General features: G+C 34.0%; 1 protein-coding gene across 1 annotated transcript in view; it reads left to right on the top strand.

Moving 5' to 3' along the window:
* MS3_00002914 (uncharacterized protein) overlaps nucleotides 1-13,321 on the top strand; it is a 58,464-nt gene extending 45,143 nt beyond the window's left edge. Inside the window, exons 4-5 of the mRNA XM_051210569.1 lie at nucleotides 5,280-5,520; nucleotides 12,744-13,321. Of these exons, the coding sequence (XP_051070576.1) occupies nucleotides 5,280-5,520; nucleotides 12,744-13,054 (552 nt within the window). The 3' untranslated portion in view covers nucleotides 13,055-13,321. The remainder of the gene's footprint in view (nucleotides 1-5,279; nucleotides 5,521-12,743) is intronic.
* Nucleotides 13,322-18,750: the final 5,429 nt, after the last annotated feature.

Here is an 18,750-nt window from a genome sequence, read left to right as displayed (position 1 = left end):
TTGGGAAGAAAAAAAAAGAAAAACTTGACATAAAATGACCTTAAATAACCTCATAGGAACTAGTAAACATTTACTCATTTTAAATATATATATATATATATATATATATATATATATACGAAGTTTTATTTTCATTTATTTTAATTATGCAGATGTTCGGTTGATTTTACACAGTAGAAATTAGTTTAGTTTACGGGCTTATTTTTAATTGGATATTACTATCAACATGAAAAATCATTGAAACTTTCAGATGAAACTAATCCTTTACAAATATTTAAAATAAATATTAATTACTAGCATAGGGTTTGTGGAGATTATTAAGTTTTTGATTGAGATCATGAACCGATTGATGTTAGACCACCACAATTGAAGGCCTGGAAGCACTGGACGGCCGTTTCGTCCTATTATGGGACTCCTCAGCAGTGCGCATCCACGATCCTGCTCACGGGATTCGAACCCAGGGCCTTCGGTCTCGCGCGCGAACGCTTAACTAACTGGACCACTGAGCCGGCATCCAATAGTGATAGTTTCTAACATCAACCTATACTAGTAATCAACATGTGCTCACTAGTGACTAGCTTCGTGAGGGAATTCTCGGAGTTCTAGTGAGAAGCCGTGACCAGTGGAGCTAATCCATGTCGGGTAGAGACAGGTATCTACCTCAGTACAACGGAAGTTGGTCGCGCAATTTCGTGGATTGGTTGATGTTAGAAACTATCACCATTGGATGCCGGCTCAGTGGTCCAGTTAGTTAAGCGTTCGCGCGCGAGACCGAAGGCCCTGGGTTCGAATCCCGTGAGCAGGATCGTGGATGCGCACTGCTGAGGAGTCCCATAATAGGACGAAACGGCCGTCCAGTGCTTCCAGGCCTTCAATTGTGGTGGTCTAACATCAATCGGTTCATGATCTCAATCAAAAATAAATATTAATTGTATACACACGAATAACTAACTTAAAAATCAATTGTTGAACTATATGAAGAACTGTTTAAGATGTGGGCTAATGGAATTTGATTGAATAATCTAGCGGTAACGATTCCTGTTTATCTCGATTTCGAAGCCTTGTCGAATATTGGGTATAAGCCTTTAAACATTTTCGTACTGGAAAAAAAAAGCAGTTGTCTAGTACTCCTAATTTTTAGGGGGTCCTTGTTCAATCAATGGAGAAAACAAAAGTCGATGAAAATATTTTTCACTTATGTGTAAAATTTTAGAAATAAAGTAAATATATATATTAAGACTATAGTAACTAAAATGCTGTAATTGAAAATAATATTTAAGACGAACTGATTCCAACTAAATGATCGTCTTTAAACAGCTTTCTCAATCGAATTTTCCTCTTTTTATTAATTTGTAAACTATAATTAATATAAAGAAGGAGTTGGATCATCATGTTTATCAAAGAAAAGATTATATAAGTGCAAGTTATTAACTGAGGTTGAACATGTGAACCATTTGACCTTGATTTAATAAAAGTGAACTCATTATGAAACTTTTAAGTTTTTTTTATTGAATATGATACGGGATTATAGTTACTCATCATTGAAAGGTTCCATACTTAGATGATATAGCTTTTCATTAACTAACATCTCACTCTGCATTTTTAAATTAATCAAACTTATTCATGGTGAATCTTTCACCAAATATGTTGTCGATTGTTACCCAGTCTTCTGTTATGTAACAACCACGAAGGGTTTGAACATTTGATGTGTAATAATGGGGCATTCTACAGAATTCATTTTATTGTAATTCTCGCAGTAATTTCACCATAGGTTTAGTTGGTATAAAACTACTATGTCAGTTAACCATAATATATCTAATGGTGACTACTTTCAATAAATGAGCTACACTATTGATAGCCCTTAGTTCACATAGAAATGAGTTTTTATTTACTACACAAGTATTGCATCAATCAATTCTAATGATCTTATTTATAGTCGGTTATCATCCCAGAATGTGTTATCTTTATATGCCTATTCAATTTTGTTCATTGTTTTATTCAGTTGACGTTTGGAGTTGTGACTGACTGACTGACTGACTGACTGACCTTTTACGTATCAGTGTTAAAGTACCTATTGATTAAAGGTTAGCCTTAATGATACTTTTATAAACATTTTTCTGATATCTTTAGAATTTCCTAATGAACAATGAATAAAATACCACTGAAAATAAAAACATGTATATACATATAACATTATCTGCAACTGAATCTTACTACCCTTACATTACCATTAAACAGTAATTGAGTAAATTATATATATCAGTATTTATATATAAAATTACAAATATTATTATTATTAGACAACAAAAATTGACTAGAATTCATCCTATCGTTCATATATTATCATTTAACATCTAATACATCTTGCCTAAATTATAAAAACATTGTTAGTATAAGGGATGATTACAATTTATGGGATATAAAATTGACTCTATTCTAAGTAAAGATGAATATTAAATAACTTTAATGTAAATCATATACATTAGTTATTCATACCGTAATACAATTAAATATAGATGGGATATTAAAAAGTACATATACCTATTAATAATATACATATATCTGGATTGAAGAGTATCAGTTGAAGAAAATGCAAATGACTGCATTATTCTTCAGTATTAAGCTGGATTCTCTAATATATCAAATCACTCAAAACAATGGTTACATTTAAGCCAGTGTAATGTATTATGTTAAATAATAGAATTTGTCACTGTTGTAAATGCAAAATTTAATTTTGGTAACTGGTCAGTCGAATTCTGAACAACATACGAGGTGATACATTTCAAAAAGTGCCGATCAGTTACATATTTAAGCAAAGATGGATAGTAGCTATCAGTGAAATCTTCATCGAACATACTTATAACCCTTTTTCCAAGCTGAACACTATATTATGATGTAGAATAACAGCAGCATCTAAGATATTTCTTTTTGCATTTGTGAGCAAACTGATATGTATCAATATGGTCTTCCAAGGCAGATCGACGTGGGAGTAGCAATAGTTTTCCCATTGTTTCAGGAAGAGTTGAAGTTATTACTATGGGTCTAGGTTTTGCATCCCTATAGCCTGCTATTTTTCTGGCGTTGAGATTATTTTTATCTTTTTCCACATTTTCAGCATGAGATTAATTGAGAATGATTAATTGAAGATGCTCGTGAACGGACAACACAGAAAGGCAGAACATTTTTTAAAAAGGAGGTTTGGGATTTTATCAGGTCCTAAACAGTGGGACGAATTAAGTGACTGGAAACATTTTTCGGCATCAGTTTCAGTGAAAATCGAGACATAGCTGTCGTTCAAACTTGTAGATATAAGAAGCATGACACCAGATGACTGATTTACAAAACCTTATTTGAGTCACAAGCATTCAGCTAGTTATTGTGCACTAATACGTCTACCACCTGTAAACACTTTAAATAGTTTATGTATTCGTGAAGTGTTTCAACAAGATAGAGGTTTCTGAGCAAACACCAAGTTCAGACGTCCAATCTCCTGTTTTATGAAACCATTTAGTTTCCGAACTTCAATGGATTTTTTCTCTCTGTATATTTTTTCGCTTACTCTACTTAACCGTTTTAGTTGTGAAGATGTAAGTCGATCAAACTTACAAAAGTGATTTCAATGAGACAAAAAATGTCAAAACAGAATTTAAGATAACAAGTGACGACATCAACAGCGCTTCGCAACTAGTCATTTCCAAATAATCCCCAGTTTGTCGTACGAAAAATGTTCTTCAGATTCTGAATTTGTTTTCTTCTGAGTAATTCTTGTATTTATCTTTCTTTGTCTGACGTGAGAGTGTGCTCTTTCCAAGATTGTCATATACTTTAGGTAGAACACGAATGGTCAGAACTAGAGAAATGAGCACATTTACGGGCCATATGTATTCCTATATCATTGATGAAAATCAAGTGTAAATGGGCATTCGAACAAGTGGATAATACACTATATTTTGGTGACCTAGTGACGAAAGAAAGCCACAATCATATGAATTAAAATCGCCACATCAATTGAAAGTGAACCGTGAAGGCCAGTAACAGCAAAATCGCTGAATTCACCAACGAAAACAGTTAGTGCAGATGTTGTGCTGTCTCGAGATACATAGATGTTGGTAACATAAACATAATTGTTTTTCTTCAAGTCTTTTGGAAGGCATCTTAAATTTAAACAGTCAATAAATTTATTTGAAAATTATATCGGCACCAGTACACAGTTACAAATATAGTCACATCGCCTACACTTTATTATTACCTGGTCGATCCTGTCGATAAATATCGAAACCACGTAGCAGTGATACTAAACAATTGTTGTGTAAATCACTTAGCCAGAATTATTGATTTGTGGTTACACCATAATTACGACATATATCTGAACTTAGTGGGAAGTGAAGATAGTCCACTTTGCCAATTAGTGATCGGGAGTTAAAAGTTAGCAGTTTGGGAATCGATACATGATTAATTTTCATTCCCTTCAATGTATATCACCAGCCACTTTGATGATGTCTCTGACTATACTTTTTTGTAATTTGTACAGCGGATGGTTGTAAACGTTTCGTAGACGCGCCTGAATAGTTTATGCAATTAAGAGACATAATGATGTGTTGAAACAAACAAAAAACAGATAACTTGTTGCAATATTTAGATGGCAGGAACAGGTAACCCAGATAATCAGATAAACCGACATTTTGTATATCTCACTTTAATCCCACGGTAATTCTGACACAGACCATTACTTAATAAGATTAATCAAATTCATTCACCGAAATGTTGAGGCAACAAATGTTATAAAGAATGATTTATCTCTCTTAAGATAAGCTCTACAGGAATGCTAACACAATCTTGATTGATAACTCAATAACAAAGTTAACAAAAAGTGATTATAGATAATTTTTAGTTCGATTTAAATATTACTAGTTTAACTATTTAATAGTCATAAATGATTAATAGTTTCTGCACTTAGCTTCACATACTTCAGACCACTTTAGGAAACTACTGAAGTCTTCAAACGGATGTTTAAAAGTCATGATTTTAACGGTCAAATAACTAAATAATGTCCTATTATGGTTTTAGTGATTTTTGTTAAGTCTGTGTCGCAAACTACTATTTGAACTCAACAAATATCACAAATCGAACCTTTGTGACTAATAGACATTGGTAAGTTTAAATAATTTCTTGGAAAAAGATGTAGAATTTTTAAAAATGGTTTAATTCATCTACAAAGCTTGGTCATTTCATTTTGTTTGACCATCTTTTTCATTATTTTTCTCACTTATTTCCTAAAGGAAGTTCAAATACGTGATTGTATTGATGCATTCCTTGTTGTTTATGCTATTGATGATCAAAATAGTTTTGAAGCAGCTAGATTAATCGTTAATGCACTGACACCATTGAATGATACAAGACAATGCCCAACGTTGTCATCATCAAAAGCGATGAATAGTCCGATGACAGCTGTACCCGGACTAATCTATCTTGTTGGTAATAAATCAGATTTAGTCAGAGGTAGACAAGTATCTATAGAAGGTAAGTGATTATTGATGTCATTTACTGTAAGCTCTGGTATATCATTCTAATAATGGCATTATATTCATTTTTATATTGTTTGTTTGGATCTTCTCATTGATGTCTAGGACTGATCAATCTGTTATTATCATACGTACGTACTGTGCGTATTGCCTTGATGTTGCCTTAATTCACAAGCACTATAAGCAAAGATGGTTAGCGGATAGCAGTGAAATCTCACAATTGATGTTCACCCTGGGACTCGAACCCAGTATCGTTCTTTGTTTGGCTACAAAAAAATGAATTAAAACGTCACCCTATTGCACAAACTAGTGGCTATCTGAACCTAGTAACTAGACGGGTGACGCGATAACGTTTGAAGCAACCCGAGTCATGCTAGAGTCCCGGGGCTAACATCAACTCTGGTATGGTTGCACATCCGACTGACGAATCCCAACTAGGACGAAACATGCATACTGAATTCCACTCCTAGCCACCATCCATTTCTGCTTATAATAACACCATAGTTTTTTTAAATTCTAGATTATGAGTGTTGTCAAAATATTGAATTTCTTAATTATCTATTCAACTGTAACAAAATAAAAATCCATTATATCTACTTTGTTCATTTTACAAAAACACTTTCATAATGTTGAAATAATTGGAATTCTTACTGAATATTTCTTTAGAAACATTTCAGATTCATAGTACATAAATATCGATTGCTTTGTTAAATCCCTATAATTGCTGAACAACTTTTTAACAATCATGTAGGATATAATGCAGTTATAGTCTTCTTTTCATAGAGCTATCAAATAAACTCGTATTATTTACCAGTGAGTTTTGTGAGTAGTTCAGTATAAAGCAGTGGGTTTTTTAGGTTATACTGTAATAATGGAACGATCCTTTCTCTTTTCGTTTATGTATCGAAATATGCGGATATTAACAATGTCCTGGATGATTTACCGAATTGACATCGTTAAGTATAGTACACAATATGCATATCTTAATCATATTTGAGTAAGAGTATGAGGAAATCTATTGTTCCAATACATGATACTTTACTTGGGGTAACATGTCAAATAGGAATTATCAAAGAATAGGCCATGAATTATTTATATTCAGGAATTCATAGTATACATTTTCACTACAAGGAAAAATCTATTCATTTAACTTTCACTCTAACCAGTAAGCTATGTTTTGATGGTCACCAAATTAAGATAAATTTGATGTACAGAGTAGTAGGCATCTTCAAATGCAGCTTACTTGCTAATTTACGCCTGTTACTCCTCATGGAGAAGCATAGGCTACACACCAGGATTCTCTATCAAACTCTGTCCTCAGCAATCCTTTCCAGTTGTTTCCAATTGTTATTCATTCTTTTGATGTCTTTTTTCAATCATCGACGCAATATGTTCAACTGCAAACATTCAGTCAAAAGTACTTGAAGAAAGTTTTTTTATTTGCAAGTACAATCAGGCAATATTTGCAACTTTGATTAGGTACCTGTACTTATGTTACATCGATAGAAAATAGTTTATTAGCATTTATGATTAAGTAGTGATGACTTTTCAGTTGCAAAGTTTTATGGTTCAAATATGCAATTATTTCTTTTATAAATCGATAAGATATTATTTACTGATTCAAAAGAAAAAGCTATTACGTGTTGAGTCTTTTAAAATTCTAGTACTGTAATATTAATAAAAACTGAACTGAAATACTATAAAATTGGCTGCAGCCTGTTCCATCATTGATATAAGGATGGGAATAGATGAGAAGTTTGTTTATTTAATGGTTGTATAAACACTAATTACTAGTTGAGAAACGAGTTCAATTTAAGTGTTGTGTAAACGAAAGTGACTTGTAACTATCATGTGTATCTTCGGCGCTGAATTACCGTTAGTCGGCTTCTCAAGTTATCAGTGGTACAACATTGCAGTAGAAGTATCTCTACTGGGTTCTACGAGTTCACTATCTTACCGTATGTGTGTTTAATCATCGGTGTTCCGAAGGGAAAATTAGCTATCCATAGCAACATTGTAAGTAAAGCTGCTTGCTGGAAAAATGTATTAGGTGCATTGCTGGTGTTGTTCGAATTAATCCTTCCATCTTTAAACACCAGCTTTAGTAACTTGAACTTACGCTTCAAATTAAACCAAATTTCGCGACACTAGAGCTGGGTGAAAAAGTAGCGGCGAACTAGTCATATTATGGTATAGTGTCATGAAATGGCAAATAGTTGGAGTAAATGAGTTTTCGTTTGTTCCTGGCAACTCCTTAGGAATAGTCTCAAAGATAATAGCTCAGTGGGCTCAAGGATTACCAAAAATGACTCAAAACCATACTCAGTAAAAATTCCTTTCCATTACATTCCCCGTAAACATCAAAACGAATCTTCTATTAAGTAGAATCCACCACAATTGTATACACAGTGAAACTATATTCCCCAATGCATATTATTTTCCATATAATATTGTCACTATTTAATATTGAAGGTTTCTTGGCACTCTACTGTATCAACCACATTTTTCTATTATTAATAATACAATCACCAATGAATAAATAAGTCTTGTTTGTATAAAGTTAATTCGAAACAAGAGTTAATCACTTTAGAAGAAGTAGACTGAATTAGATCAATTACAACTCAGTAAATGTTTTATATTAACCAAAAAGTTAATTAGGTATAAGCTGTTGAAAAAAAACCTAAATTAGGTCTCATTTCTTATATAAAAATTTTTTTTATTTTTTTTTGTTTACGTTTAGTTGTGTTTTAGGATTAGCAAACTAATATACCATCTTGAATGTTGATCAGAATTCACAAAGAATATCTTTCATATATATATAAAGGAAGGAATAATAATGATTAAAATATAATAAATAACCAAATCAATAATTCAAGTGCTTTATGGAAATTGCTTAATGTTTCTAATCTACTTTCAAATCTCACAGCAAGTACTTAACCTTTGAACTAATGAGTTGATATCTGATGGTCTACATGAGTAACTTTAATCAATTAGCGATACTGAACAACCATCGTTAAAAACTATTGGTGGGTAACTACTACGAGAAATGGTCATGAGCTTTATAAACAAAGGTGGATAACGGCTAACAGTGGAATCCAGAACGCGTTTTGCGTGCTATTCGGGACTCGTTAGCTGGATGTATTTGTATCCCAGGGTTGATGTTCACTCCGGGACTCGAACTCAGTACCGCTCGCTTCAAATGCCGTTGCGTTATTCACTTAGCTATTCATCTTTGCTTATAAAGCTTGTGACCTAAGACAATATCGAGGCAATCCAAACAGGATGTAATATGCCAACAAGAGACTGATCAACTGCAGTGCTAAACATCAGTGGGAAGATACAACCAAACAACACCGAGTGAATTTACATCAGTCATGGTTTCTCATTAGAAACCAAAGAATTAACTATTGAAATTAGTCGCTAATGAGCATATGACAAATGCAGATGTAAATAGATTGTGAAGATTGTGGAATTTGTATAGTTCATATCACATCTTCATGAAGAAATAACTGTCCAGTGATTCCTGGTTTTCAATAGTTGTCTAAGTAATGTTCATCAGTATTATAACTTATAAACAATCAAATTTTTATTTGTTAACCAGTAAGGCATTATGATTTTTAATGACCGTCAACGTGAAATACTAAATTAATGATGACAGTTATCAATTTCCAACTATTTAACTGTAACTAGAAATCACTAGCGCTTATGTAAATTATCTACTTAAAACATGAGTTCATTAATCTGTGACCGTTTACCGTCAAGTAATATTACATTATATAACCCGTAAATCACAATGTACCTTATCACAAATTTGATATTCTACCGACTTCACCTGGTACTAGAATATGAACACGTCAATATCGTACTTTTGTTTCGATATGGGCATTTTTAAACGTCTTACAAGTACCAACTATATGAGACTGATATCAGAAGGTTTTTGTGGGTATTATAGTCATTTCAATGGTTGAGATTATGAGTCACTTGAAGGTAGACCACCATGGGTCTATTGTGAGATAGTTACTCACTGAAGACATTAGTGGATGTGTCGCCCGATTTCGTGGATTGGTTGAAGTTAGACATTAACACCGTTAGATGCCGGCTCAGTGGTCTAATGATTAAGAGCTCGCGCGCGAAACTGATGGGTCCTAGGGTCCAATCCCGCGAGGCAATGTCGTGGATGCGCACCGCTGAGGAGTCCCACAATTGGACGAAACGGCCGTCCAGTGCTTCCAGGTTATATGAGACTGGTTTTCAAGTGTCTATTAAATTTTATGTTCATTATGTGGTGTATTCTAGGATGATCTGTACTTTATGAAAAATCTAGATTATTTAGTTTAGCTTGTTAGTTCACAAATCTCTGTTATCTTATAAGTTATTTGAAGTTCTTTTGGTATAATTATTTATTGTTTACTGAATCATGGTAATATGAACTAGACAACTTTTTAAGACTTGACAATAATATTGTTGTGAACGAGAATACAAGTGGAGACAATCAACTGTGTTTAAATATAAAATTACATCACATCTTCATAAAATATGTTAACCATACATTGAATACTGCATTTGTAAACTTCCATCATTTATCCTTCATATTCCATATAATTCTTTCAGTTCATAATTCCTTTCTATTTTTTTTCCTTCTATTCTACATAATTTGATCTTCTTAACCTTCTATTGCCAGATATTCTATTGTCGACTACATGTTACTTATGTCAGTTATCTTAAATTATCACAGAAAAATAAAAATCATCTATCACAATCAACAACAACTAAGTAGTAACCAATATGTTTAAATTAATTTCCATATTATATCAGTAATTTTAATGTTTTTTTTAATCATAGAAAAATTTCTAAACCAAAAAAATAAAGAAAGAAAAAAGAAGAGAGAGAAAACATATAAACTGACAAGAAAATCTATCGAAATTATTCAATTCAATTTCGATCATTTTTTCTTGTTGGTGTGTTTCTTTTATTGTTTCTTTTTTCTTGTTACATTGATTGTTATATTTTTTTTAAAATTAGTTGTTACTAAATAGCGTGCTTATTTATTATTTAACCGCTTAGTGATAAACATTAAAAAGGAATAGAAAATAAGTACATTGTATTTTTAATAGTGAATCATATAAAACTAAGATTGATTAAATTGTTTATCTCCATTTCCTATTAAGAATAAAGAAGAAATAAAATCATTTAAGTTAAATAAGAAATTAAATAATAAATTAAAACAAAACCAAAAAAGATAGTTTACATTTATGATAATAATTTGCTTCAACTTACTTGGTATTGCTTTACTGGTAACTTCCTATTGATGTTTAGCACTGCAATTGATCAGTCTGTTATTGGCATATGTGTGTCCTGTGCGGTTTGTCTCGATATTGCCTTAATTCACAAGCATGATAACTTAAGATGGATGTTATGAAAGCTAAAGTAAAATAAGTAGCGATTAGGACAAAATAGATAAAAAATGTTATGTATGTATGAATATATACATATATCTTAATAGACTTATATATGTATATGAATATTCATTGTAAGTTACTTCGTGTTACTATCATGAATTTAGTTCTTCCTTACTCTGTAAGATAATACAATTTTCAGTTTTCAGTAATCTCTTGATTGTTTTTCTATTTGAATCCCACGAAAACAAATAGTTACACTGTGGATTACATTATATTAACGATAAGCATGTTATAAATTTCCAAACGTTTTTTCTAAAACAACACCGTGATGAAAGAAAAAATAAGATCAGATATTAAAGAAGAACGTGCTGATGATGAGTTAACGATCGATTGATTTGGTATAAATTGTTGTAACTGTACTTCAAAGAATGCGAAATATCCTATATTTGTATGACAGGAAATTAAGACATTTTTATTTATATCTGGAAGCCTACAAATTTTTAATATATTCTCTAATGGATAGCAACAAAGTTAATCATGAAATGTTGCACTATAACTCCTCCTGTACTCTTTCTAGGATTATTGCCAGTTCCATGTCCGCAAAAAACGAGGAGGATTAAGTACTTGATAAACAACCACATCTCAAAGAAAGCGAACCTACTAAAATAGTGTGAACCAGAAAATATCATTTAATTCATTTAAACTGTAGCTTGGGATTTGAAAAATCTTTATTCTTCGGGGGTCACGATGCCGATGTCCAAGCCAAGGCACAAATCGAACACATAAACAAACAAAGGTGTGAAGTGGAGCATCAGAGGTGACAAATGGAAGATCTAGCAACGTCAGCGAAAAAAGCTGCAAGAGAAGGAAATATGTAATTACTATACGATACAACGAACTAACAGGGAAATATAGTAAACCAGAACAACCAGTCAAGAACAAAGAAGGCAAGTCACTGAGATTCAAGAGCAATGAAACAGGTGGGTAAAGCACCTTAAAGAACTTTTGGATAGACAAGCCTCATTGGACGTACTGGACATCTAAGCAACACACACAGACTTTTCTATAGATGTCACTCCACCAACAACCGGAGAAATCAAGAGTGAGAAAGCAGCAGGACCAGACAGTATACCAGCAGGGGCACTAAATTTAGGCATAGAGGTAACTGTAAAGGTGCTCCACATTCTATTCATAAAGATTTGGGAAGATGAACAAATGTCGTCAGATTGTAAAAGATAATATCTCACCAAAATGCCAAAGAAAGATCTCAGCAAGTGTGTAAACTACAGTAGCATCACAAGAAAATTGCACTTCAAAAATAATATCAAATGTGAAGTACTATGAAGTATACACTAATTATTTGATACTAGAATTTTTCTCACTATACTATAATCCAGTTCTACACAAACGTTAAATGATGACTATATTCTCTTCTCCTTATCAAAAATTTTATCACATGGATTATTTTAAGACATCAGTTTCATTATTTTATTATTATAAAGAAATTCACAGTTTAGTTAGGATCCCAGCTTTGAGGAGTAATGCAAAACAAGAAGATGGAATTTGGTCGTAATGAATATCTAGTCTATATAGTTTGATTTCAGAGGGCTTAACTGGCAAACAGTGATAATATATTCTAATTATTTACCGTATTATCCACCGTAGACACCCTAAGATGCTAATAATCTTTAAAAACCTGGAAATGAGACCTAATGATAAATGTAAAGAGTAAAGTTTGCAAGAATTAAATATGAGATTTTTAATAAAGTGATTTTCTAAATTTATTATTTCACCTTTTACTGGATTTTTTCCTATATAACAGAAGGTCGTCATTTAGCCTCAATACATGGAGCGAAATTCATTGAAGTTTCTGCATCGTTGAATCATATGGTTGCAGACCTTTTTGTATTACTAATTGGTCATCTGCATGAAAGTGAACAACGTGGCAGAGATCCTCGTCTACCTGCTGAAAGAAGAGTTAATCCATTACAATCAAATCCATTGACAAGTTCATCAAAGTCGATAATAAACTCCAACGTAGTTAATACTTCTAAAATATTAACTGTTACCAAAGCGAATTTTAGTAAATTTCTAAAAAAACATTTTAAACGTGTTAGTCAAGTCAATGACTAACTGTGTTAACTATATGAATTTAATTCTATCACAGACTTTTGGTATTTTCGAGTTTGACTACTTACATGTAGCTAAAGTAAATTGAACAAAATTCCAAAAAAGCAGTTTTCAATTTGTAATGGTTAGTTTTCCTTCCGATATAGTTAATTGCAACCGGAACTCAAGCTTCTCGATAGAATAAACAAAATATTTTAGATTAGACTAATCTATTACTAGTTGCATAATTCGTTAGATAAAATATAAGACTTTTTCATTAGCTACTGTTTTTTATAATTATCACCTTGGTATTTTGATCTACCTTCATAACTAAGGAATTCCAGTATAGTACTTAGCCCTTATACATCCGTCGTCAAAAGCTTTCATTAAATGATTTATACACATTTTTTCAGTCCATAAACTATTCACATCTTCATTTTTTATACTTACTTACAAGATTCTTGGCTTAGTACGGTACGCTGTTCCAACTGTGTTAAGGTTGATTAAGCCTTATCCGGGGAAGTCGGTCGGCTTTTCTGGATGAGTTTCCATTCCTCAGGGCTCGCAAACTCACCACATGGATGTGATCTAGTGAGGAAACTGTTACTCCTAGGCCTTGGGGCGCGGGCATCGCAGCAGGGTAAAGTACAGTCTGCATGTGTACAGGTAACAAATAATTTTTCACTCATACATCCCTTGACACACACAGGTATGTTCACCCATCTGAGAAAGTAGATGGTCACCACTCCCTTCAAATGTGTCCGTTACAGTCGACTTTCACGCACATATTACATGCATGTCACTGGTACAGAAGTTTTCGTTCCTGAACCTTATGACCTACACATAAGCACAAGCACTCTTTCAGGAAAGTCGATAATCACCTCGTTCGGGTACTTGCTGCCATATTTTTATTCTGTCTTTGACCCGAAGAATTTGGCCGCTGGTTTTATCATACAAAAGGCGGATATTTCAGCTTGCGTTCCTTGTGCTAACCCACGCGCGCACTCATTGGATATTCCCACATACATATTTCACATAAGCTGAAACTCGTGCAATCCATATGCATAAGCATACACATTGGATAGCCTGAAAAACGTGAACCAGTCAATCCGGTTTACAGATAATTGGTGAATTAGTCTGATATCTGCCGGCCGCCCAAGTTAGCTATCAAGGTTTCCCTTACTACCAAGTGACCTTAGGTTGGATTCTGCTACCGAAGTCGGTGACACACGGCGTTCCCAGCCGGTCGCCCATACAAATACTGACGGAGTCCAACATTGCTTAACTTATGCGGTCGAACAAGAACCGCTTTTTTGAACAAAGTATGATCGCCGAAAAAATATCTGCACCAGATAGACAAAATGAAAAATTGGTTGAATTATTTTAATAATAACAGTAATAATAATAACCTATTCTTGAACAGTAATAAGTTTCCTGAGGCATGCATGCTGTGATATTTGTATTCATTGGGAATTCCTTTTTACTCGATTGGGCGCTTTATGAGAATTCCAACTGTAATATGTTCAGTTTCGACTACCTTAATCCACCTGACTTAAATCGCGTCATTTCAGGAATTCTTAGTTAAAACATCAATTTGAACACTTTTAATTATAATACTGATATCTCATTGGAGCCTGAGATTGCACATTTGGATATACATTCATATTCTGAGGTTTGTCACTGCATGTAAAGCTTTGAAATCAGGAGTATAACCAAAAGATACGATAAAGATGACAAAATTGTGGATTATTTTCTTACGTTCATAGGAAAGGATGTTTACAACGTACTGAGAAATTTGACATTTCCAGATAAACCTATTTTACTTTCCTACGAAACTCTCAGAGAACTACTATTAAGTTGTATAATGTGTACAAATTTCGAATGCCGTGAAAGAGCAAAATCTCATGAAACAATTCTTCAGAATAACCAGGAGGTTAGGGAGTTTATCATCAAATTGCAGAAACAAGCCACCAAATGTAACTTTGAAGGTCATCTTCATGTCCAGCTGCATGACTGTTTAATTGCAGGAATTAACCTATCAAATCTGGAAAGAGGGCTTATACAAATGCTGAAGTGTTCCTTCCAAGATGCTAGGGCTACATGTATTAATTACGAGATTGCATGAAACTGATTTTCAGGTATCAAGAATTCTACTACATTACCTAGTTGTCCTAATCCCATTTGTACTCAAGACCAATCGAATAGGCATTTAATTAACGACAATGTCCGATCTCAGGAAAACATGGAAAACAAGTTACTGAAGAATTACAAAGCAGTAAACAAAGGTGAGCACAAGTTCGGTATATGTTTGTCATGAATTAAACTTCGTTCGAGCAACTTTTTCGCATTTCATCATGCTATATGCTTGAAGTGTGGCAAAATGGGACACATCGAAACGAATTGTAAAACTAGTGTTTGTCTTGCCGTCGTATGAACCTCTCAAGGAATTACTACATGGTCATTTACAGTGTGCTAGCTTTGAATACAGAGAGAGATGGAAGTTTCATAAAATGATAGGCTGCAGAAACAGGCTGCAAAGTGCAATTTTGGTGGTCAATAGGAAGCTGAAATTCGTGATCGATTGACTGGTGGTATAAATATTCCAAATTTAACGAGAGAAATAATTCAAAATCCCAAATGTTCAATTCCAAGAAATGAAGCACTGAATGAACTTGATTTTCAGTCAGTAAAATTTCTAAAACTTCGCTCAGTCGTCGTGGTGAACTACATTCTCAATTTCTCCAAAACTCACGTTTGTTTAGTAGTTGTTCCCTTTATCGCAGAAATACGAGAAATGATTCAGCAAAGGATCGCATAGCAGGCTACATAGTTGAGCACAGATTCGGTCAATGTTTATCTCATGGTAAATCTTGCTTGCGTAATTTATGTGTCTTTCTGTGATAATTAGGAGCATTTGAATTATTGTACAAACTAAAAATCCTAGAAATAACGCAACTCAACCAACAAGTATTAGATGAGCACGAACAAACGTATTGTATTTGTAATTCAAATTCAAGCAGTCAACAAGTACAGAGAAGTCGTTAGTTCATATAAACACTGTTATTGACTTTGTGGCCCACTAGTTATCGCGTAGTTTCTTCGCCAATCAAAATAAGACTTATTCGCCCTTGTACTGTACTAAACCAGTGACGTCCGACCGGTCTGATAAGTCTAGTGTCCTACTGGTCCGTCACTCGCCTAACCCGCCCAGCTGAGTCCAGGATGCCAACAACAGCCTCCACTATTCGAATCATTTATTTCAGACATACGGGGTTTATATATCAATCAAACAGACTGCAACGCATCATAAAATAGAAAATAACATTTATACACAATAAAGCCAAAAAGTAGCTGTGAACGTGGGAGACAGTAAATAATAAACTGAGTATAACTTATGAACGGTAAATCGTACAATAATAATCTATAGATCAAAACGAAGCTTATAATAAGGGAAATATAAATATACATAATCTGATGACTGAATAATTATACAATAATAATAATAAGATAATATTTGTCCATTAATAGGTCTCCGAACTTACTCGTAATTCCATCTTTTCTAGGATATAACAAACACCACACTTTCGTCTTCTTAAATGCTTTATGTGTGGTATAGAAGGATACATCAAATCGGTTTGTAATGCTACTGTTTATTTTACCATTGGTGATAAAAAAACCCTGTTATTCAGATTTAATGAGGTTGGGTGCTTATAATAGTCACTTATCTTTATCCACGATTTCGCAAAGTACATTCCGTATTCAGAAAGAATTAAATGCCTCTCTTGTTTTATTTCATGGCTTTATCGTCGACACAAGCGATATAGAATATATTACTTGACTCATGACCTTAAATCCCTACGATTCTATCGTCGTCGAACGACCTACTTAGGTTGCAGTGCTGGGATTACTCGACAAAAAACACCCACACAAGGACAGTGTGAACTGTTAATCAGAGATGATAGTTCTGTAATCATACCTCGTGAGTTTTTAGTCATTGAAACTGGACCTTCAGTGATGGATTTGAAAAATTTGAAAAGACTCGAAATAATTTCTTATAGTGCTCGAGAAGCAGTACATTGGACACTAAATGATTAGCGCACAAAATGCATAATTGAACCAGTTCAGTCTTTAGCATAAGACAATCTCATTGGTATGCTCTTGAAGTCTGATGACAACACCTCTAGAACATGCGGTTATCATACAATGAAGACCAAACTGCTGTTTGCTCAGGCAACACATGTACCTCGGTGGAAGCTTAACCTATTCTTACTTCATGGTTCAAAGGTACTCTCGAACGCAAACCTAAAAGATGGTTGTCTTCGAACCCCTTATACCAATCTGGATTTATTTCGACAACTAACACTCGTCTTGGTTTATGTAAATACAATATCCTTCTACGTTAATTAGGTTGTTCTCCAGCCATATTTCCTGAAGTGATGAATGATGCTGTCACTGACCTCAATCTTGTCGAAGTTTATCAAGGTGATCTTATTATTCATGGTTACGATAAAGTTTCCCGTGATCAGAGACTTATGGCTTTATTGCGTCGTCTATTAAGAATATTTCCGGAAATCTAAGAAAGTGTTCATTCCGTGTATCTAGTGTGGAATGTACTGAATACCTACTTTACTTACTCACTTACTTACTTACGTATGTTAACCTCATGGAAAAGCATAGGTCGTTCACCAGCGTTCTCCACCCAACTTTGTCCTGGACAATCCTTTCCAATTCTTTCCAGTCGCCATTCATCCTTTTAACGTCTGCTTCCAATTGTCGGCTCACTGTGTTCTTTGGTCTTTTACTTTTCCGTTTCCCTTCGGGATTACAAGTTAGCACTTACCTCGTGATGCAGTTTGATGATTTCCTCAATGTGTATCCTATCCACTTTCATCGTCTTTTCCTAATTTTCCTCCTCAGCTAGAAACTGGTTTGTTCTCCCCTACGGTAGATTGTTGCTGACGGTATCCAGCCGACGGACATTCAGTATCCTGCGTCGACAATTGTTTATAAATACTTGTATCTTTTTGGTAGTTCTCCAAGTTTCAACTCTGTACAGTAGAACTGTCTTCACCTTCGTATTAAAGATTCTGACTTTGATATTGATTGACAGTTGTTTTGAGTTCCGTAGGTTCTTCAACTCTAGGAATGTGGCCCTCGCTTTGCCATTCTTCATGTTTACGTCTACATCCGATCCTTCACGTTCATCAATGATGCTACCCAGATACATTAATGTTTCCACTTGTTCAAAACTTCCTCCACCATGTGTGATCGGGTTGGTATTCTTTGTGTTAAATTTGAGCATCTTGCTTTTTCCGTTCTGTATGTTGAAGCCTATGGATGTATAGCTGTTGCTACATTGTTTGTCTTGACCTGCATTTGTTGGTGTGTATGGGATAGAAAGGCCGGTTCAGTGCAAAAAATTTAGCTGCATCCAACCTGTCCATTTTATTATGTGCTTTTCCTCAGATGTCGCGGTTTTCATAATCCAGTCAACCACCAGAAGAAAGAGAATGTTGGAGGGTAAGCAGCCTTGTTGGACTCCGGTCATTATTTGGAATGCATATGTCAACTGTCCTACATGCACCACCTTGCAGTGTAGTCCGTCATATGAATTCCGGGTGATGGTGACTATCTTCTCAGGTACTCCATAGTGTCGAAGGTGTTTTCATAATGTTCAAGAGTTCTTTGGAGTGTTCCATCCATATGACCCTCTGTCCTTC

The sequence above is a fragment of the Schistosoma haematobium genome, chromosome ZW, assembly GCF_000699445.3.
Source record: "Schistosoma haematobium chromosome ZW, whole genome shotgun sequence".
In the NCBI taxonomy this organism is placed as follows: domain Eukaryota; kingdom Metazoa; phylum Platyhelminthes; class Trematoda; order Strigeidida; family Schistosomatidae; genus Schistosoma; species Schistosoma haematobium.
The sequence above is the reverse complement of the archived record's forward strand: the minus strand, read 5'-3'. Positions and strand labels throughout refer to the sequence as shown.